Source organism: Vanellus vanellus (genome assembly GCF_965231255.1).
Source record: "Vanellus vanellus genome assembly, chromosome: 1".
In the NCBI taxonomy this organism is placed as follows: domain Eukaryota; kingdom Metazoa; phylum Chordata; class Aves; order Charadriiformes; family Charadriidae; genus Vanellus; species Vanellus vanellus.
Genome location: NC_138905.1, coordinates 109,215,685 through 109,239,524, shown reverse-complemented (window position 1 = coordinate 109,239,524; position 23,840 = coordinate 109,215,685). Strand labels below are relative to the sequence as shown.

General features: G+C 39.3%; 1 protein-coding gene across 1 annotated transcript in view; it reads left to right on the top strand.

Moving 5' to 3' along the window:
• Positions 1-23,840, top strand: part of ROBO2 (roundabout guidance receptor 2) — a gene marked incomplete at both ends in the record, with an annotated part of 475,695 nt that overhangs the window by 436,975 nt on the left and 14,880 nt on the right. The window contains 3 exons of the mRNA XM_082489007.1: positions 7,048-7,308; positions 10,570-10,790; positions 21,565-21,747. Coding sequence (XP_082345133.1) covers positions 7,048-7,308; positions 10,570-10,790; positions 21,565-21,747 — 665 coding nt within the window. The remainder of the gene's footprint in view (positions 1-7,047; positions 7,309-10,569; positions 10,791-21,564; positions 21,748-23,840) is intronic.

The following is a 23,840-nucleotide window of genomic DNA, read 5'->3' as shown; positions in this document are numbered from 1 at the left end:
GTTTTTTTATTATTTAAATAACTCTTGAGTTTCTGGAACCTTACACTTTTTTGGATAGCTTAAACTTGTTCTCAAGGACACAAAATCACACAAAAAGCACTAAATGAGAGGAAGAGACATTTCCTGCACAGACAACAATTATAGAATGCTTTTTATAAAGTGAAATTACATGAAATACCAGGTTATCAAACTCTGGAGGAAAATAGAAAAATAGTTTACCGTGGTAAACTTTGTTGGAGCCTTTGAGAATCATTGTTCTGTCAGGGACAAATTTCTGTCTGTTCAAATACAAGGATTAATCAATATTTCCTAAGGATAAAACATATATTTTAAAAATCGTTGTAATACCTTTACTGAATAAAGATATTTCAAGTGTTATCTCTGCTGTAAGCATGAATCAATCATCACTACTTTTGTAATGAAAATTAGAAGAATTAAATATTAGTATTTGAGTTTATACCAAGTCCTTCAGCTCTTAAAATGAATAATAACTAACTGTGTAAGTTAGTGGAGTTCCTTTTAAAATGAAGGTCCGTTCACTCTGTATTAGAGCTAGAATTTCGAAAAAAATATAAGGAAAATGAATAACCTTAGTGATTGTAAGTGTTGTTTAAATCTCAAGGCAGAAAGTGCATATAATCATTGTGTTCTGTAGTCTGTTATAAAAAGTTAAAATAAAAAATTAGTCTCACCTCTATCCCTGGGAAGGTAATGGAGCAACTCATTCTGGATGTCATCTCCAAACACGTTGAGGAACAGGAAGTTATTGGAAGTGGTCAACATGGATTTACCAAAGGTAAATCATGCTTGACCAATCTGATAGCTTTCTATGATGTTATAACTGGTTGGCTGGATGAGGGGAGAGTCGTGGATGTCATCTACCTTGACTTTAGCAAGGCTTTTGACACTGTCTCCCATGACATCCTCATTAGGAAGCTGAGGAAGTATGGGCTACATGAGGTGACAGCGAGGTGGATTGAGAGTTGGCTGTGGGACAGAACTCAGAGGGTTGTGATCAGCGGCACAGAGTCTAGTTGGAGGCCTGTAACCAGTGGTGTCCTCCAGGGGTCAATACTCGATCCAATTTTGTTTAATATATTCATTAATGACCCGGATGAGGGGTCAGAGTGTATCCTCAGCAAGTTTGCTGATGATACCAAACTGGGTGGGGTGGCTGACACCCCAGAGGGCCGTGCTGCTGTCCAGCGTGACCTGGACAGGCTGGAGAGCTGGGCCGAGAAGAACCTAATGAGGTTCAACAAAAGCAAGTACAAGGTCCTGCACCTGGGGAGGAAGAATGCTAGGCACCAGTATAGGTTAGGGGCGGACCTGCTGGGAAGTAGCTTGGAGGAGAAAGATCTGGGGGTGGTGGTAGACAGTAAATTATCCATGGCCCAGCAATGTGCCCTTGTTGCCGAAAAGGCCAATGGAATCCTGGGCTGCATAGGGAAGAGTGTGGCCAGTAGGTCGAGGGAGGTCATTCTCCCCCTCTACTCTGCACTGGTGAGGCCACAACTGGAATACTGTGTCCAGTTTTGGGCTCCCCAGTTCAAGAGGGACAGGGAACTGCTGGAGCGAGTCCAGCGAAGGGCAACTAGGAGCATCTCCCTTATGAGGAAAGGCTGAGAGAGCTGGGACTCTTTAGCCTGGAGAAGAGAAGGCTGAGGGGAGACCTTATTATGGCGTACAAGTATCTAAAGGGTGGCTTGAAGGAGGATGGAGCCAGGCTCTTTTCAATGGTTCCCAGTGACAGGACGAGGGGCAATGGGCACAAGTTAGAACACAGGAAGTTCCGTTCAAATACACGGAAACAGTTCTTTACGGTGAGGGTGCCAGAGCACTGGCACAGGCTGCCCAGGGAGGTTGTGGAGTCCCCTTCCCTGGAGATTTTCAAGACCCGCCTGGATGCAGTCCTGAGTAATGTGCTCTGGGCAATCCTGCTTTAGCAGGGGAGTTGGACTAGATGATCTCTAGAGGTCCCTTCCAACTCTGAAATTCTGTGATTCTGTGATTCTGTAAATTCAAGATGGTTTTGCCATATAGTATTTGTCTTTATCAGTTTATATCCGTATAATGTGCAGCCATTTCATTAAAGTAACTATGGTATAGAAGCAAAACAACTTGGATTTTCTTTCAGTACAATTAAATAGCATAAAAGTTTTTTTCTAGAGAAATCCCTTATGACACAGGGTTTGACTCCTCAGTTGCATAAAGTATCTGTTATTTAGCTGCAAGGAATTATATTGGTCACAAAGACCGCACTGGTTAGTTAAGGGTAAGGTAATCACCAGCCTTCCAGGTTCCCAACAGTTCAGACTTAGTTTTTCCTCTGATTATCTTCTGAATTACTCTTCTCTGGTTTTTGTGATATCTCATTAGTAGTGGTTGTAACAAGACCTTCTAATGTGCGTTTTACCAAACACAAAAAAATCTGAAGATTAGAGTATCAGTCTTGAGCTACAGTAATTTGCAACCAACTTTGCTGAACCCAATGAATCTGTGATGCCCATACTTCCTGAGGATGTACCCGATACTAATGGTTGTTCATTATTCAGGGGTTGATCTTGTTTCTGTGGTTTTCAACATGCTAAAATGGAATGAATCATAGACTGCAATCCTTATGTTGCCTTTAATATTGACACATTGGGTAAAAAAAAAAAGCAAGAAATTTTTTTAAATGGTTTTGTTTTTCTTAATTTGCTTTGATGTATACTACGTATGACAGGTTCAATGTGTTTTAATTTTAGAATTAATTACATGCAGATGTAATTATATTGTGAATTATAATTGAAAAATGAACTTCCAGTCAGAAAAATTGAAGACTTCAATAAAATTTTTATAGTGTGATATGAAAGGTTAACATTTAGAGCAATAGAACAAGGAAGTTGGCATCTAAACAGAAACTTATTTTTCTGTGCATGTCTTCCTGTAACTCTTGAATTCAAGTGTGATTTTCATTGGCATGCGTTTCCTAAATAAACTAAACAATTTTGACACCTGATTTTGCTTACTAGAAATTAACACTAGTGGCCTATTGGCTTATAAATTGTAAAATAAAATCCACAGTAGCAGCAAGTGGAAAAAAAGTCACGTAGCATCCAAGCAGACATTTTATATAATATAGTGGTAGCTTTTGGCATATCTTAAATTCCTATTTGACCTATGCGTAAAGTCTGTTGTTTTCCTAGCAAGCTCTTTTCTGTGAAACTTTCCCAGTTTTTGTGGTCTTCTACAAACTCTGTGCTTGTTCCTTTTGTCGTCCTTAATTTTCTCTTGTATATACCTCAGAGTCTTTGAAGTTTCTCTTTTCGTGTAGTAGCTCCCAATCAAGCATGTTCCCTTTCCCACCCTTTTCAGAGAAGGTGCTTTTGCTTTGTTTTTATCTAATAAATTTGACAATAAGGAAATGCTTATTATTTATTCATTGTCATCTACTTATATTTTTTCACAGATAATATGCATGATCTTGAGCCAACCTCAGTAAAGGCAGTCTTAGTATTGATATCATTGATTCTTTTTGTTTCTTACTATTGATTACACCTTAAAATGGCATATCAGCTGCTGGATGTCAATATATTTGATAGTCATTTTCTGTCTTTAGAAAAAGTAAAAAAGATAATAGGTTTTACATCAAAATATACTTTCTGGCAAGGCCTAGAGAGGCAAGCTTTCTTTGTTGCAAAAATGTATGTAATGAAACAGAATTGTTATAGAATGTACCCCTTATCTATCACCTCTATTTTTTATTTTGAAGAAAAAAATCTATCACTGTAATGAACCAAGCTTTTTAATATCAAAAGATTACTATAGAATAAAAGTGCTGAGAATAGAATAAAAATTATTAGAAACATAGACAGTCATGTTTGTTAAAGAGAACTTATTAGGGACTTAATTATCATGAAATTACAATCAGAGGTCCCTAGTGAAGTGAAGATGCTTAGATTTTAATAAGAATGACTTGAAAAAGGTTGCATTTTCACCAAGTTGTATTTACTCAGAAAACCAAAAAGAATGTGGATGTGACCAGTATTCACTATGCTGGTTCTGGAAGTTTCAATAACTGTATTGTTTATATGAGGTGTAGTTACTATGTAGTCTGTTAGGTCTGCTAGCTTTTTCTTGCAATTTTTTTTAAAATGCAGGTTAGAACTAGCTTTTTGGTCATCTTACATTATGACGACAAAAGTTCTTGTACCTGAAATCTTGAATCTCAACATCCTGAACTTCAGGCTTAGGCTCCTTTCCATTTCAAACAAAATCTAGGTAAAGATACGGTACTTGTGCGGAACCTTTTAACTAAGAATTCTTTTTACTAAGAAATCTTTTTACTATCCAGCTGAACATTTGGGGATTTGAAGCAAGTAGGGTCAAAAGGCGAGCACATCCAAAGCTCATTTATGCATTACTGAAAAGTCACTAGAGAGTATCTTTCTGCCCTGTCCCTTTTAAATAAGAAGCCATTATACCAAAGCATGAGATTGAGAGAGTAAGAGCAAGTGACAGAGCTGTTACACTGTACATTTTTAGCAGCATGAGTTAGGATGGTCCCTTCAACCTTGGGTGGCAATGTCATGAATGAATATTGCAAGGAAAGATGAGTTAGAGCTAGTCATATCTTAATTGTCTCCTAAGGAATTGAATAGGTATCATATAACATTTTCTTAAATCTCTGTGTTATGAAAATGGTAATGTTCAATCACTCAAAAACTCCTAAATGACAAGTGTTAAGATGCAGCATTTATTTGCACCTTTGTACACGTACGTATGTTTGTGTATCTATATATGATTACATCTAGATATAGATTTAAAGTGATACCAGCTTTAACTACAAGATAAGTCTTCCACAGAGTTTTGGGTGATTAAGTCAGGTTGTTTTAGCTATTCTGAATCTGTACTTTCAAACACAGGCTACAGACTTTTGAATAAGGAAAAAGTAGTTGAGTTAATTTGAGAAATCTTTGGGTTTTGCTTAAAGTAAATGTTCTGTTCATAATACAGGTTTTGAATCTTTTCTGTCTCAGGGTTCCCAGCCTTTTTGTAACTCAGCTTCACACTTGAGAAAATTGGCAGTGATTCATTTTTCTCTGGGAAAATTGATAATTCCATCCTTCCAAATCAGAAGACTTAAAGGAGTATTTTTAAACTGGTTTGATAAATTAACTGTATAACGCAAAGCATTGCCTGCCTGCATTGCAGAAAAAAAAAAAGAAGTGTACCTTGTCAGCAGTCCTTGAAGGTGGAAAGAAGATAAAGTGACTTAGATAATGCTTGGGGAATGGCCTTTAGAGTGTCAGGTGGTTTGACAGTGAAGGAGCTGTGAGAGCTTTTGGTTGTCTGGTTGCCTTTTGAAAAGAGCTGTCTATCCTGAGGTATTTTGGAATACATTGGGAGTTAAGAAGAAATACGTGCAGATGCTCAAGGGACTGCAGGCTGACTGGATGTTTTGAAGATGGGAAGAGTAGACAGTGTTGAGATTTGAGTAGTGTGATCACCAGCAGAGCTGTGCACAACTGAGGCTGTGTTCAGATTAAGGAATTATGCTGGGGAGATAATGCACAGGGAATGACCACAGTCACTAGGGCCTGTGTGTCTTGAGTGATGGTGTCTCTAGGGGACAGGGTCCTGGGATGATACTGTAATACAACACTGAATTGAAAGGCGCTGTGATGAGAACAGAAACAGAAACAGAAACGGATTGAATTGCTGGCAAAGCTTGCATAAGACGTGGTAATAGAATATAAAGCTTCTGTTTCTAACCATGATCAGATGTAGCATCACCTCTTACATAGAATCATAGAATCATAGAATCAATCATAGAATCATAGGGTTGGAAGGGACCTCTGGAGATCATGTAGTCCAACCCCCCTGCCAGAGCAGGGCCACCTTAGAGCAGGTTGCACAGGAACGCGTCCAGGCGAGTTTTGAATGTCTCCAGGGATGGAGACTCCACCACCTCCCTGGGCAGCCTGTTCCAGTGCTCTGCCACCCTCAAGGTAAAGAAGTTCCTCCTCATGTTTAGGTAGAACTTCCTATACTCAAGTTTGTGCCCGTTACCTCTTGTCGTGTCACTGGGCACCACCGAAAAGAGCCTGGCCCCGTCCTCCTGGCACCCACCCTTTAAGTATTTATAAGCATTGATCAGGTCCCCCCTCAACCGTCTTTTTTCCAGACTAAAGAGACCCAATTCCCTCAGTCTTTCTTCAGAAGAGAGGTGTTCCATCTTTGGTATACGACTAAAAATTGAACCCCAAAAACCTATCAGAACATCTCTTATATATGAAGATAGAAGAATTTGGTCCTGAAGAACATTGGTAGTAGTTACTTTTAATTTACTTTGGGCAGGTGTGTTGAAAGTGTTCAGAAATTGAGCACTGTCTAGGTAAGACCCAGTAAAGATGGGTTAGGAGGTGAGGTGCTGGCAGAGCTGTCAACATGTGTGCTAATGTATCTTAACAGCTGGTGCTGTGACGTAGCATATGCTTAGGGTCATTGCTGCCGCAACATGAATGTATTACACGTCATAGTAGATGCCTATACACAGCGTGAAAAGACCAGAATTTATGTGGAAAGTGTAGACTTTTATTTAAGCTATGAAATAAAAACAAATAGTAAATTTATAGACAAATAAAGGGGAGGATGGGAGTAAGGAAGTGCGTAAGTGTAACTATGTAAATCTTGCTCTGCCTTTTAAGAATGATACTATTTTCATGTGTGGGCCAATCTTCAACGCATTCTCCTAGGTTAATGATCCAGGAAGTGAGTTAGTTCATTTTTGTTGTTGATTGTGGTGTAACATTATCTAGTCACCATTAACAAATGTGATAATGGATCAGTAATTTTTTTGTTGCACATCTCGTTCAAGTTGCTTAGCTGTTGTGGGAAAAATTAAACAGACTCAGTAAGGAGAATTTAAGCAATTATGACCCTAATTTCAATAAAGCTCACGCTGCAGGCAAGGGTTCAAACTGTAGCAGAAGTCTTGTCTACCCTCTACTGCACGGCAGAGATGAAATTTGATGTATATTGTTTACTTGGTTTTTATTTTAGATACGACAGTGATGGTTGGTGTCCGCCTTTGCCAGTTCAGACCTACCTACATCAGGGCATGGAGGATGAACTTGAAGAAGATGATGATCGTGTTCCTACACCTCCTGTCCGAGGAGTAGCTTCATCACCTGCGATCTCCTTTGGACAACAGTCTACTGCAACCCTCACACCTTCTCCACGAGAGGAGATGCAACCAATGCTTCAAGCCCACCTTGATGAATTAACTAGGGCTTACCAGTTTGATATAGCAAAGCAGACATGGTAAATGTTTGAAGGGGGCATCTGTGGTCTGGGAAATGAAAGCATAATAATAATTTATTCCTTGATGACATAAATATCAAGCGTGTTCAACAGCATTTCAGTAATGTTTCCAAAACAGTAAAATGGAAGAAGAAATAGCAAAACGGTATCACAGTGTGAAAGCTTTAAAAATTCGTAGGTGTTTTTTAAACCATAATGCTTGGTAATATGTTAAATCTTGGCTAAAACCACTTGAAAATAATATTCCTCTGGAGTTTTACATATATTCATCTAAGTAGTTAACACCCATCTACTGACAACTTTTATACAGTTCAGAGCACTCTCTTTTCAGGCTAGCAAAAGATCCAATTTTTTTAGGATTTTAAAATAATGAGGTTCTGAATTCCTGATTAAAAATAATGCTAGCCACCTGAAATAGCAATGTAGCAGCTTTTACACGGGAGAACGAGGTATTTGCATCTCTGACTGTAGTTTGAAATCCCATGAAAATTTCTGATTCATAGGGAAAACCCCAGAAATAGCAGGAAGGAAGTTGTTAAAATGTACAAAGTGGATCTAGCGGTTTAGAGTGCTTTATGCCTATTTAAAGGAAGAGCAAGCAAATACCACAGTAACATTTCCCCTGCAAAACAAACAGAAGCAATCTCTTCGGGGACTGAAAAAGAACTTGTCAACCGCACCAGGCTGGGGATACGGTGAAGGTCAGTTGCTTTCCGGATGTTCCCTGAGCGGCAGTTGTCCTTTTACAACTTTTCTATCCAGACAAAGCCTGTGAATCTCGGAGGAGAGGAGCAGAGCTAGTTACCGCGTGGCGCGCTGCCAGCGGAGGAGCAGCCTTTCTTCGCCGGTAAATAAAGCCACAAAGTTATTCAGCTTGAGCTACCATAAATAGATCAGGCAGGTAGGCAGGCGGTGCCAAATCAAAGCCAGCTGTTTTCCCTGGACACCATCGAAGCCTGGAGGCTTGTCTGCAATCTGCACTCTATCAACAGGGTACTTTGGTCCCGCTGCAGCCGCCACGCTGCCAAGCACAAACCCCAGCCTGCCTGTGGGACAGACCCAAATCCCAGGCAGCAGCTAGACCTGGCCTATTGAAGGTAGCCGACTTCTGAGCCAGCACACAGATGCATACCCTGTCTGTGCAGTCAGACGCTGCTGCATTTTGCAGCTGTTACCCTTTCTACACCCTACAAACCACGGGGGCCGGGCTGGGAGCGGATAACATGGTAGGACTCTGTAGCGAAGCCTCTCGCAGCTGACAGGAAAGGTCTTGCTCCCTTTTTGAAGAAATGGAAATTGATTAGAGACTTTCACAAAGTGCTTAGGAATATACAGATTTTAACGTTGCTCTTGTGTAAGGTCACAGTAATTGAGCATGAAACTCTGAAAAAAATACAGAGGAAATAAATGGTATTTTCATACTAGGACCTTATAGCAGGTATTGGGGTAAATACTAAGGGTTGCAAATATAAATTATGTTTGCAGTAGCTGTGATATAAAATTGTGTAATGCTTTGATAATGTTTGGCTGGATACACATCATGTTGTTCGGCAAATGCTGTTCGAAGTCAGTGGAAAGTCCTCCATTGTCTCAAGTGAGAAGGAAGAGGTCTTAGTTTTGTTTTCACCAGGTTAACCTGTCTCCCCTGTGTAGAGGGGGGCAAAACAAAACAACAAGATGAGACCTGTCAGCTGATAGGTTACTGTAGGAGTAGCAGAAGAGAAATACAGAGACCAGCCAACTAGAAATTTAAGAAAGAGCACATTAGAGATTACTGGAAAAGTACATAGTCATTATGGCCTTGATCCAGCAAATCACTTAAGTATATGCTTAACTACAAGTACATGAGAAATTGACTTCAATTGTTCTATCACATGCTTAACGTTAAGCATATACTTAAATATTTTGCTTGACTGGGAGCTAATCACACTGTTTATTGAGGGTTAGTTAGATTGTAGTGCCCTTTAGTGCAGTGTTCTGAACACTGCATAGCTAAGAACCCGGTGTCCAGACAGAAAAGTATTCAAGAACTACTAATCAGAAGGGGGTTGTATATCAGAAGAGAAGCATTCGCTCTGCAAATAAGCTTCAGAATAAGCAATAATTTAAAACCTACAAAGGTGGAGGGAGATTCCAGTGGTACATTTACCGTGACATTCTCTGATCCGATAGATTTACATTATGAAAAATAAAAAGCTGTCTGAATGAAGTGAATTACTGCACTTATCAAGTGTAGGCAATAATACAGTGCAAAGTTTTAATCGAAAATATATTAGAGCTAGGAAACCAAACAGGTTGTAATTTTTTCTGTTTTGCTGATGTCCAAGCAAGAGACCAGTAGAATCTTGGATCCCGTCCAGAGCGCTGCCGCTTCGAATCAGGTCATGGCACCTCACGAACAGCCTCCCAAGGATTCCCACGTGTCTAAGTTAGCAATTTCAAGCATGGTACATGCTCTCATGCCAAGGCCAGTCATGCCTGGGTCCCCTGGCACAGCTTGCTGTGTATCTGTAGTGCTGTGGAGAATGCTGCATTGAAAGCTGATGGTTGCTCTTTTCCTCTCCAGCCTCTCAGAGATCATGCAAATGAAACTCCAAGTCCCATGCTTGCCTTTGGCCATTTAGCTATCCTGTGGGTGTTCTATATCTTTGTTTTCTTTTTTTAAGTTGTGATTGCTGCATGCAGCAATTTCACACATGCATGCCCTAATACTGCTGCAATTAAATCAATTAAACTACTCGGAATAATGCAAAATAAAAAAGCCTTGCTGATAATAGGTGCATTGGACTTGAAAATTTCTTCTGTCCTGCTGGCTATTTCCTCCTCTTTAGGGTGAGTTCTACTTAAGGGCACCGAGTCTGTTTAAGCAGAAGGAGTGAAATTTAATTTAGTCTCACTGTGTGATTTGCAAGGTGGAATATTGGGTGAGACACTTCTATGCAAAGTCGGGATTCGGAACTGTGCTTTTCCATGGACTTCATACCTGATTTATGTAGCCTCTGAGTACATTGTTCCGCATCTGTAGGACAATCTTGACCTTCCCCATCTTTCAGGAGGGGAACTATGTTTAAGACTGGAAAGTGCACAGGGACTGTGGTGTTAGAAGCTATGGTGAATAATTGAACTGACTTTTCTTGAGTTTGACCTAAAAAGCATATTTTGTAAATCTACTTCAGGACTTATTGAAAGGCTTATCTTCTATTGACCATGGGGTACAAAGTCTCATCCATCCTGATGACGTTTTCCTGTTTGTTTGTGTAGGCACATCCAAAGTAATACACAACCTCCTCAGGCTCCAGTTCCGCCCCTAGGATATGTATCTGGAAACCTTATTTCAGATTTGGAAACAGATGTTCCAGATGATGATGATGATGAAGATGAAGATGATATTGAAGAAGAAACCGTAGAAATCAGTAGGCCGCTAAGAGGTCTAGAGCATACTCCAGGCTCCAGTATGGACAATCTAGACAGCTCTGTGACAGGTAACCAAACACAGTTAACAGTGACACCAACTTGTTCCTAACAGTAAAGTACATCATCAATCCAACACTTTCTAAGTGAAAATTTATTCCACTCTATTTCTGTAAAATTTAAAATGTGTTAATATTAAACTCTAAAGTTAAAGAAGGATTTGAAAATACTTTGCTTTGCTGCAAAATGATAAGAAAATTCATGAATTTTAAAAAGCTTTAAAGACTTGAAAGAAAACTCAATTATATCCTAGCTTTCATGAAAAGTTCACTCTACTGGAGAAGCAAGCCAGTTACATAAAAAGGAGGGGGAAGACCTTGGCTTAGGAATATATATTTCATAAATCGGAGCAGCATAAAAATGTTATCTTAAAGAACTTTTAGATATTTTGCTGGGTAAATGCTTTCACAGATGAACACAGGGAAGTTAAAAGACTTCAGAATAAGTGTAGTTAGATCAGCACAACATTTATTTGTAGAATAAATACAACAGTTATGTAGGAAAATGTGTTTTTTGAGCCTACTTTTTATTGCTGAATGTAGTAATTGTTCCTTTTCAGTGAAAACATTTAATTATTCTGACAATCCTTCCTTCACGGCTTCTTGTCCTTTGCATGCCTCGGAAAGTTACAACAGGGATCATCAAAGGGGACCTAGAATGGCATGCACAGAATCCGAATGAAGGCAATTGCTGTTGACGATATGTAGGCTGTGAAAGACATTTTTTGAAAAAGACAGATTTTATATGGACATAATGAACTTTTGGAAGGCATCAGCATATTTCCCTTTAGGTTAAACTTGGGCCTCTATATACCATGCTCTATCTGTAATGTACAGCTTTATTGGAGACCCAAACGTACATAGTGTCCATAGTTCATAAAAGCTGGTGGGTGTTTCTTCAGTCTTTGATCGCAGTGGAAGAACACTGATTGTTAGTCGTACTTTAAGGGTTACTCACTCAGAACAATTTACTACCATAGTGCTGCTGAATTTTATCTCTTTTTCCTGGACCTTTGCAATTCCAAAGATTTTGCACCCTTACTTAAACATTGCTATTCTGAAAACACTGCAGGAATTTGACAGTGATGGAGCATCAATACCTATAATTTTCTTCTTTTTCCCTTGTTGAATTAAGTAGTGTGTAGCTTAATCCCACTTTCCAGGTTTTCTTTCACCCTAGGGCCAGACTGCTTGCCAATCTAATTAAGATTTAAGAATTGTATATCTCTGCTGCTGCGATTTGAAATCCGGATCCAACTGAAGGCCATAGAGTTAAAGTTTAAATCCCTGAATTGAGAAGGTTAACTTATTAGTGCATGCGTACGTTAAGTCACTTCGCTTGAATTTCTAGTGTAATCCCCTTCAGGCTATAATTCTGCATATTTTTGCATATCTCACTAATGGGTCAGAAGCTTTTCCATTAGGAATGCAGTAAGGGTTTTGCACTGGTAATAAATAAATAAATAAACAAATCAGGTGGCTGTATATTTTCCATTTGGTATGTATTAATATGTCAATGTTGATATAACTGTAAATCAGAAAACGGATGTTTTTCACATTTGCATTTTCACCTAATATTTTGGATCACCCTACCTAGCGCAAAGTAAGGAATAGCTGCATTTCGGCTCCAATTCATAGACTTTTGTGCTTATTACAATTTCTCCTTTTATGAATAACATTCAAGCTTGTTCTAATAGTTTTAAATGCTGTTTAAATATTGGAGTGTTAAATGTTTAACTATTGGAGTGTTAAAAACTTCCTGGTGTATTTTTTTGGAAGAAATTGGGCAGAACCTGGTAATCTAGACTGGGAGTGTACTTAAGGTGATCCAAATGCACTCTCACTCACTTCCACCACTATCTTGATGTGATCTCATCCAGCTGAAAATGAAGGTTTTTCTTTTCCTTTTTCTTGTTAAATTACTATCTGGATCCATTCCTTGATCTGGTTCACCGCATGGCAAGGTGTTTGCCAGCACTGCAGGAAGGGAACGTGCAGTTGGAAGGGAAGCAAAATGACAGACTGCCCCTATAGCACATAACCAACACTTAGATGTTCTTACATCTTTAGCCTTACAAAAATACAGCCAGAGTGTTAGTGTAAATGATCTGTAAAGTGGCAAACTCTCCGAATAACAAAACTACTCTGTTTTCCTCAGTTACTATATGGGTAAAATCTCGATTTTCTGAGGGCTTGCTTTGGGCTTGTTTTTTTTCTAGGGGTGAAAGGAAATTGCTTATTATACTGGGTGAATTGTTTCAAAACAGGATTTTAATTTTTCTGTATCTATTTCTGTTAACTCTTCCAGGCTATGTTTACTGGTGTTAAGGAGGGTATGTAACAAAGTGCATTCATTGCTTCTAAGCTGTTTCCCATTCTTTAATTTGATTGCTTTTAGAAAACTGTAGAACAGCCAAATTGTTCTTTCCTACACTGAGACTATATAAGCTACTTCTTTCCACAGGCTTGTTGTGACTTAAACCAGCATTTTCCTAGGAATTAATATACCACATTTTTACTTCTCGAAACACTATATTAAAAATGGAAGCAAATGAGAACAGCTGACCCAGATGAAACAAAATTTCTGTCCATTTTGAAGCGCACGCTGTGAGTTCAGTGTTTGTGAGAAATCTAAATTGACATCCTGGGCTGCATAGGGAAGAGTGTGGCCAGTAAGTCGAGGGAGGTCATTCTCCCCCTCTACTCGGCACTGGTGAGGCCACAACTGGAATACTGTGTCCAGTTTTGGGCTCCCCAGTTCAAGAGGGACAGGGAACTGCTGGAGCAAGTCCAGCGAAGGGCAACTAAGATGACTGAGGGACTGGAGCATCTGCCTTATGAGGAGAGGCTGAGAGAGCTGGGACTCTTTAGCCTGGAGAAGAGAAGGCTGAGGGGAGACCTTATTATGGCGTACAAGTATCTAAAGGGTGGCTTGAAGGAGGATGGAGCCAGGCTCTTTTCAATGGTTCCAAGTAACAGGACGAGGGGCAATGGGCACAAGTTAGAACACAGGAAGTTCCGTTCAAATACACGGAAAAACTTCTTTACGGTGAGGGTGACAGAGCACTGGCACAGGCTGCCCAGGGAGGTTGTGGAGTCCCCTTCCCTGGAGATTTTCAAGACCCACCTGGATGCAGTCCTGAGTAATGTGCTCTGGGCAATCCTGCTTTGGCAGGGGAGTTGGACTAGATGATCTCTAGAGGCCCCTTCCAACTCTGAAAACTCCGTGATTCCGTGATCCCTCGGTTCAGGCTTCCTCCAAATAGAGTTGCTGTATGGTGAGCAGGGCGAGTTTCCTCACCTGTACTGTTAGTGTGCCTCAGTGATGACTTGAAGATGCCCACTCTCGGAGTGAAATGGTACTTTGTTCTTCATGGCTGAACTGAGACCGAGGTTTTCATCCAATGCCAAATGTGGGATTCTCTGAGGGGAAAAACTGGTGCTGTGTGAGCTGAGCTCCAACTGCTAAGTTCCTCTGAAACCACAATGTTGCTCCTTTAAACTGTTTAAAAGTCAGGTTGTCTTCCAGGCCTTTCAGTTTTAGTTACAGCTAACTGAAGATTCAGACAAGGATTTAATCTGCGATATTAAGCTTTTCTCTTTGCAGGTGGCAGAGACATAATGTTGACATGTATAATAAAGTAAAAGAAAGGAGGAGTGCACAGTAACTATATCTTAATATTTTCCAGATATTGCAAAGAAAACTCAAGGAGGGAGGTTTAGGTTTGAACGTTTGTGGGACAGAATATGAAATTAAAGCCAAAGTTTTGCTTTGTTCCCAGCATGGTTTGTTAGGATATGTAGTTACTGATTCTGATTAAAAAAAAAAAAAAAAAAAAAGAAGAAGAAGAAGAAAATGGAAAAGCAGCAGGAAAACTTCTGCTGACTTGACTTTTAATTCACAACTATTTAGGGTTATTTTTGCTTTCAGAGACACATTGAAATATGTTTTTTCTTTTGCTTATGTTTAATGTTTGCCTTTATAATGAATTGCTGTACAAAGTTATGGCATGAATAGCCACAAAGAGTCTGTTATGTTATTTTACTTTAATAGATTTAATTAATTGGATATGATGACTATAAGAAATTAATTTGCTTCTCACTGAAATCACTAACGACAGCACTAGGTTTTGTCAGATCAAAGTATTATGGTTTGGGGGTAGGTTTTGCCCCTTCCTTGTCTTCTTCACCCCCAGCGCCACCAGTGAAGCCAGTAGTGAGAGCTTCTGTCCTGGTGCATTTCAACTGAGGGGAGAGATAAACCCATTAACTAGCACGGAAATTATAACAAGCCCTTTTCTACCTAACTGATACAAACTGATATAAGTAGAAAGATATTCTTGTAAATAGCGACACTGCAATTAGATAAGATTTTGTTGTTGTTGTTTTCAACAAAATTATATCAGTCTGAAATTATAAAGCTCTCCATGGGTTGTATAGCTCAGCAAGGAAGAAAATCCCTTATTTGGCATGTTTTAGTCTTGATTAAAAGAATCACTGATCACTGTCGGTATGGTAAAAGTTGTTCATTCATTGTGTCTGGGCACAAATAGAATAATTCTTGAAAATTACACAAAATCGTTTTGATGAGCCATATTTTACCATGGCAGAGTTCAATATTTATATGGATTTGTTTAGGGTTACCTATTGCAAAATATTATATTTTATAAGCAGTTAGACAGATTGCGTTTAATAGGAAGAATGTGTTTCATGGATTAAATGTGTGCTCAGAAAATAAGAAACTGCTACTTTTTGTATCTCATAAAAATGGTAATGCAACAATTAGCAGGGTCATATTATAAAGCACAGACTTTACTCTAGCTTAATGGATCTAGGGATATGCATTCATCAGCAACGATGGATTTAGCATAAAATGACATGTAAATGAATTGATGACTGATCATAAATTAATTTTAGTGCTGAAGAAGTAATAGAGACACAGCAAGATGCCACTTTATCATAGTATTTTACTGCTCAGCAACATTTGAGCAACTACTTAATGTTCTGTGTGCATTTCTTTTCTAACAGCTTGAATAAATTTGAGAAATTTTTGTGCCTTTCAGCAATATGGAAACCAAAAAATCTAGAAAGATTGAAAATGCAAACACAAATAAATTTGGCTAAGTGACATAAATTCATTTTTCATTATATGTTTATGAAGGGCATTAATTATGGTTGGACCTGTGAAGTGCCAAATATGTACGTTTGATTTTTACCTCCTTTTTTAAAAAATTAAGGGTTTATTTCAGGTGTATACATTTAAATATTTGGGCATTTATGGTGAAGTATAATGTAAAGTATAAGACCAGGTCTAATTTTTAAATGTGATCGTATTTATATTCTGCATTCACTCCTTCTATTATTCTTTCTTATATTAACAGTCCAATGACTATCGCCCCTTTTATTCCATCATTTCCACCAAAATCAGTGGACATTATTTCTTTGTAATCATGACAGTAGCCAGATATATCCGAAAGAGCATAATGTCTTTCTTCTGTACAAAGGCTAAAGGAATTCTGTAACTGGTTTCAGCTGAAGTTACATCAGTCCCCAGTGGCTTCATCCTAAGCAGTCAGGCCTTGTTCCACCAAAAAACTTGCAGAGAAGCAGTGGCTTAATATTAGCGTGTGCTTAATGATCTTGTGAAGGAAAGCACGTAAGCATACACATACAAATTTCAGTTACATCATTTGTTAACTTTAAGCATGCACATTGAGTTTGGTACCTACAGAAAAGTGTCTAATGGAATTTTCAAAAGTGTTAGGGTTGTTGTAAGCAGGTTTTACTTCACAAGTGCATTAGGGTTTTTTTTAAAGTAAAGCAAGAGTACACTTTACAAAGAAAAATAGCATTTTTATTGCCTGCAAAATGCCACTAAAAGCAGTAGCACGAAGTCTACAAGAAGCTAGCACCTCTATTCCCCTCACCTCTCCCTGAGAGCAAAGCTTTCTGTTTGCATTAGCACCGAGAGATATTTTATGGAGCAAGAAAACAGAGTTCAACTTTTCACAGAGTTGATTTCGTTCTGCATAAAGCATTTACTGCTGCTGTCAGCAGGAGTAAAATTTACAGTTGCCAGAAAGCGTAAAAACTCAAATGTGCTCTTGGAAAACACATAGTGAGCTGCGTGTAAAGGAGACACTAAAAGCCTGTTTCATTCCATTTCAAAATGCATAGTTGATCTGAAAGGGACATCAGCATTTCTTATTCTGCCTTTATTCAGAGAGAAACAGATGTACGTCTGATTTGGAAAACAAGAGGCTGGCGGATGCCTTTAAACAAGCAGTCACCATGTGTGCTATGTTAACGCAGCTGTGTGGTGGCCTGAGGTGCCCAGGTGGGCTCCAGCACTCCCGTGCCTACTGGGCAATGTCCACACCTATGGAGGACAAAGCAAGCTGGAGTTTTACTGCTGCAAGTTTTGGTGGGGAAAAAATTGTTTGTGAAGGGAAACTGAATAGCTCAGGAACCAGTAGAAATAATGTAGAGGCTTCATCTTTAGCTAGCTGGCCACATACAGCTGTGGGTGTTGTATATGTCTCATGGTGGCTTGCTGACTTCAGCAGTTACAAAGACTTTTGCCTCTGCTTCCAGCAACCAGAACTATCATGGAGTCATTGAATCATAGAATGGTTTGAGTTGGAAGGGACCTTTAAAGATCATCTAATCCACACCCCCTGCCTTGGGCAGGGACATCTTTCACTAGACCAGGTTGCTCAGAGCCCTGTCCAACCTCACTCTGAACACTTTCAATGAAGGAATATGCACAACTTCTCTGGGCAAGCTGTTCCAGTGTCTTATCACCATCATTGTAAAAAATTTTTTCCATATATCCAATCTAAACCTACCCACTTTCAATTTAAAACCGTTGCCCCTTGTCCTGTCACCACAGTTCTTGGTAAAAAGTCTTTCACCATCTTTCTTGTAAGCCTTCTTTCCATATTGAAAGGACACAGTAAGGTCTCCCTACAGCTTTCTCTTCTCTAGGCTGAACAACCCCAACTCTCTCAGCTTGTCCTCATAGGAGAGGTGCTCCAGCCCTCTGATCATCTTTGTGGCCCTCCTCTGGACTCATTCCAACAAGTCCATATCCTTCTTATGTTGGGGGCCCCAGAGTTGGATGCAGTACTCCAGGTGGGGTCATTGTTTGCTTTAATTGTAAACTGTGTTGACATCCCAGTAAAGCTCACATCCCTACAAGAATTGAGCTATGCTTCAGCCTGACAGGATGTGTATCCTAACACAGCTGCTGAAGGAGAGGGGAAAGGGAAGCAATCCACGGGCAGAGTGCATTGTTCATAGAATCATAGAATCATAGAATCATAGAATGGTTTAGGACCTTGAAGATCATTGAGTTCCAACCCCCCTGCCATAGGCAGGGACACCTCCCACTAGACCAGGTTGCCCAAGGCCACGTCCAGCCTGGCCTTGAACACCTCCAGGGATGGGGCCTCAACAACCGCTCTGGGCAACCTGTTCCAGTGCCTTACCACCCTCAAAGTGAAAAACTTCTTCCTAATGTTCAATCTGAACCTGCCCTCTTCCAGTTTAAAGCCATTCCCTCTCGTCCTATCGCTACATGCCCTAGTAAAAAGTCCTTCCCCAGCTCTCCTGTAGGCTCCCTTTAGGTACTGGAAAGCCGCAATAAGATCTCCCCGGAGCCTTCTCTTCTCCAGGCTGAACAGCCCCTTCTTATGTTGGGGACTCCAGAGCTGGATGCAGTACTCCAGGTGGGGTCTCATGAGAGTGGAGTTAGAGGGGCAGAATCACCTCCTTTGCCCTGCTGGCCACACTTCTTCTGGTGCAGCCCAGGATACGGTTGGCCTTCTGGGCTGCAGTCACACACTGCTGGCTCATGTTGAGCTTCTCGTCAACCAGCACCCCCAGGTCCTTCTCCTCAGGGCTGCTCTCCAGCCATTCCCCGACGAGCCTGTATTTGTGCTTGGGATTGCCCCGACCCAGATGTAGGACCTTGCGCTTGGCCTTGTTGAACTGCATGAGGCTGGTTCGTAGCCTTGCTAATACTTCCTGTCCATGGGAATGCAGAGGAGTGACAGAACAGGGCTTTCCTATAGGGTTAGCCCGAAAAATTGGCAGTCTGACAACTCTATCGATAATTACATTTTAGCTATTTTTAGGAAAACCTGTCATGTCTATGAGTGTGTAGAATGATAGGTGTGTGCACACACATGGCAGAGACCATTATGGGCTTTTGCAGATTTTTAGTGTATTTCATACTTAGAACATGGTTTATTTTTTTAGACTGGATGAACTTCAATCCAACCCTTCAAAAAGCAGATGAAAAATAGCAACCGTTCCTAGACATAGCCTGAAATCATCCCATCCGAGTTACCTTGTGTATTAGATGTTGTGTAACAGCTGAGTGACTGGTTAGCAAACAGACAGAGCAATGTGAGCAAGTGGAAATTCAAACCCAAGTTCCTTTAAAACATCCATAGTCTCGTGCCTATGATACTGAAAACCGTACGTATTCTGTACCAGTACATGTTTTTACATGTCTCTGTGTAGAGAGTAGAATTTATCATACAAAACCCTCGGGCCCTGAAACTAACAAGATACATGTTAAATTTTTAGTACCCGAGTGTCATCCTTTTGATATCTGTAGGTCTAGTTATATTTTTATGTTTCAGCTTGTGCATACATATTTTGCAGAATATGTCAATAAGTGATTGTTTGAAAATATCCTCAGCTATAGCGTTTCATTTTCTTACATCTTCCTGAAGTGTCTTATCTGTAGTATCTCTTTTCAAACATCATCAATAACTGTTGCTGAGCCTTTTTACTCTCCAATCTCTATGATGTCCTATCGCACTTTGATTGTTAGTTCAGAAACTGTCTTCTCAGAGGAAATTCAGTTTTAGCCTTCCCTTGCTGTTATCTAGGCTTCCTTATATCTGTCTGCATCAGGTCGAGTCTGTTTGGTAAATAACAATTTTTCGTGTGCTCTTGGCAAGCAGAATCAAACTCTGTCACTCTCTGTTGCACTTAACACGCTTTCTGCCTGTCAGACCTCCATAGACCTCTTCGGTTTCTTTTCTTGTATCTTAGGAGTGCATGGACGTTCGTTATTATAGCCTGCCACTTTGCTGACTTTAAAAGATTTGGTCATTGCAGCATCACAAAATAATCTATTGTTCTTGGGCTTTGTGGTGCAGCACGCTACTGACTAAATTCCAGTATTCATTTATTGTACTCATGACTTATTTTTATTTGACAGCACTGTTAGTTAATTAGCTCATCAATTTGGTACCAATAAGTAGGTCATTATTGGTTTACTAGTTAATAATTTTAAACACAATAATACTTTCTTGGACATGGATTTTAAAAAGGCTTTGAAGAACATGACTTACACTGCTCCATATCTTGCTTACATTTACATGAATTCAGCTGTGCTAATTGAATAGTTAAGTGAGGGCCATGATGTATCTCTCCACATGTGTCTTCATATCTGTGAAAATCAGTTCTCTGCAGATTCTCATGTGTTCACTGGGCTTTTTTTCCAACATTTGCATGAGACTTTTTAAAAAGCAGGTTTCAAGGATTTTAAGATAGGTGTCTGCGCTATCTCAGAGCAATACAGTACGTCTACACAGCACCATGAGATGCCATGCAGCAGCTCAGGTCCCAAAAGCGGGCTGGTAGCTCTGCTCCTCAGCTGGACTTGGTAACTAATTAGCGTGGCTGCCCTGTTCCTGGAGCAAAGCTAGGTACTTGGTGCTAGCCGAGTTTCCTTTGCCTCCTGCGCCACTGCACAGTGTAGAATTACCCTGTGATATTTACCCATGATTTTTAGAAGTACAGAACACCAACTCCATCTGTGCCGCAGAAGAAACCGAATTTCAGTACCATGAAAAAAATCTGAACTGAGGGATAGCTTTTGAAAATGTATTGTACTGCCACATTGGTTAGCTGATTGATGCTTCATGCATCAGAAAAAATAAAAGAAAATATGAAAAGAATAAATAAGATGAATCCTTCTTTCACTATTTTGCTCTTTATGTTTTAGTTATGTCAAGATTTCTATATTTCTTTCATGTGCTTTTCCTCGTATCTGGTTTTCTGACTGCATTTTTATGATGTTATTATCACTTTCCTCTCCTGCAGTGGTGGTAATCCACAGCTAGAAGGTACCATGAGGCCAGCATTGGCTTAGTGACTGACTCAGTATTAAATTTGAGTATGTATTTGCTCTGCTCTTGAATGTTCATTATATCTAACCTTTTAAAAAAGTAATTTAATCCAGTAGAATGAACTACTTTAGGTCGGCTTTCTTCAGGCCATTAAAATTGCTCATCTATTTTAAGGTTTTGATTGAGAAAATGACATAACGTCAGTCTCGTTCAGGATAGCTCTTGAAGCCCATGTCTGACTTCAGCCATGTCTAATGAGATATGGCTGTCCTAAATTAAGACTTCTTTTTGCAAATATCAAACTAGATATTGATTTATAAGAAGTCAAGTAAAAAAACCCCAAACCACATTCATTTCAATCCCAGGGAAAATCTATTAACTTTCGAAAGAATTTATTGTGGAGCCTTCACATTTATAGACAATATGTATCATTTTGTTTACAGGATCAAAACAACATGGAGCAAGCTATGAATGAGATCCCACTTAGCTTTGATCATGCTCTTTTATACCAAGCTCTGCCAGATAAACTTTGTGTTTCCTGTTGTGAAAGGACATGTTAAGTGGGTCTTTAAGCTTTAGATGGTCAAAAAATATCAAATGTGCACAACTCACTAGACCCCTACATTTGTTTTTAGGTTCAATGGTAAATGGATGGGGTTCTGCGTCTGATGAGGACCGTAACTTTTCTAGTCATAGATCTAGTGTAGGTAGCTCCTCAGATGACTCGATCTTTACCAGCGGCAGTTTTGCACAAGCACTGGTTGCAGCAGCAGATAAAGCTGGTTTTAGGCTGGATGGAACCAGCCTGACAAGAACAGGTTTGTAGACTCAAAGTTGATGCTTTCTGCATGAAGGGTGTCTCTGCCTATTCTCCTTTTCTTTTCAGTGAACCTGCGTCTCACACTTGTCTAACATGCATGGAATAAGGTGGATGGAGATATTTTTATCGGTATATTTTAAATGAAAGCTTGCATTGTGTTTCATTTGTAGTGATTTGAAGTAGTGAATAGCACAAGCTTTTAATCTACACCTTCAATCTGCTGCAGTTTCCCTCTGTGCTGACTCTGCTATAGATTTACTGACATACTCTCTGTTTAATATTTCGGTGAAGAGATCACTAATTCTGCCATGCAGTCTTTGATGATTTCGTGTTTTGCAAAATCTCCCCACAATCATTCACATTTCCAGTGATGAACATGTTTAAGCTGCTATCTCCATCCCTGCTCTTCTGTTGCATCTCTTCTTGCAAAAGTGTATTTTTCTGTGGAGTTTTCTAAGCATGGGGTGAATTGTTGTGCTTTTATTGTTGACAATATAAACTGTTTAAAAGCCTTATTAATAGCTGATTTTAAAAATACTTAATAAGTTAATATATTTTGATAAAATTTAATTTTAATTATGCCAACTGAATCTGCCAAGTTAAATGTAACCAAGGTAAAGTGACTATTGCTTTTGAAAACAGCCAATCTTCTAAAATGAATTAATGAAAAGTAAACATAATTTAGTTCATATTTTTAAAGCTCTATATGTTTTATTTCTAGCAAAAAAAGATAAGTAAAAATTATTTTTAAATATTCTGGAAAAAAGAGTGTATTTACATTTACTTAGTCTTATCAGAATAGCAAAAATAACTAGTTATTTAAACCACAAATCTAATAGAAAGGTATGAACTTGGGTCGTGTTTTTGTTATGCTTTCTCAGCTGATTCTTGCCCACAGGTCCCATAATGTTCCTATCATTTAAAATTTTTTACTATTAGCCTGGTATGAAGTCTATCCTTCAGTAAAACAGTGTGCATTTATGAGAAATATCTCCACATGTTAGGGCTGATAACTGCACGCTTTCTGCATGCAATGACTTCATGGCAAACATTGCCATTTAGGCACATTAGGAATGAAGAAACGAATCGATGACAAAGCCCTGTCACCAACAAACTACAGGGTAAACAGATGCAGCTTTTCTCAAATCGCTGGGACTTTTGCCATTGGCTTTGGTCAGACTTAATCATCCTTAAAAGACAGATATTTCACCATTAAGTGTGGTTAAAACCCTCACTTTCTTCTAACACTAGTGAAATATTGACTGAGTAAATCTGTCTCATCATTTGAAAAAAACAAAGCGAAACAAAAGAAAAACTGCTGTAGACCTTCACTCATCTACTATGGGCACATTTGGCCAAACTATAATTTAAAATGTACTGTTTTGCTTGAAGAGTCTCTTCAACAGTCTTGTATGAAAGGAGAAAATCCTTCTCAACCTTTTTTTTTGTGTTGTTCTTGGCCTTAGTAAAAGCTAATGCAAAGATTCACCCAAAGTTAATATTGCTTGTATCAGGCCCTTGAGAAGTAGACTTTCCACCACAAAACACACACATAACAAAAATAAATGGACACACAAATACATAAACACTTTAAAATAAATATAATTTCTTATTGTAGCTATATAAATTGAAAATACAAGGAAAGGATGAGAGCCCTTTTGTCAGTTATATCTTCCTTGCTTAATTAGGTCATGCCAGACTATTAGAGATTAGGATGAAACAAAGTATCCAAGTAGAGACTTTATGATTATTACCTTCTTACTCTCTTAATGATCCAGCAGGCAAAATGGAAACAAAATAAACCCCACATGTAAACAAACAGCCCTCCCCTCTTTTCCTCTCAAAACCCTCAGCAAATGGAAATAACTCCCCAGTGCTTCCCACAGTTTCGTAACGGTATGATACCTCCCAGGGTAGCGGGATCAATCAGACATGTCTATTACAGACCTGCTGTACCACGGCAAACCCCACACCGTCCAAAATGGTGTCTTGTAGCAGAGAAGCAACAGTGATATTTCTGTTCATTGCTCTGGAGGGAGTCTGAAGGTCCTGACTCTTTACTCCTTTGCAGTCTGGACAGTTATTTTCACC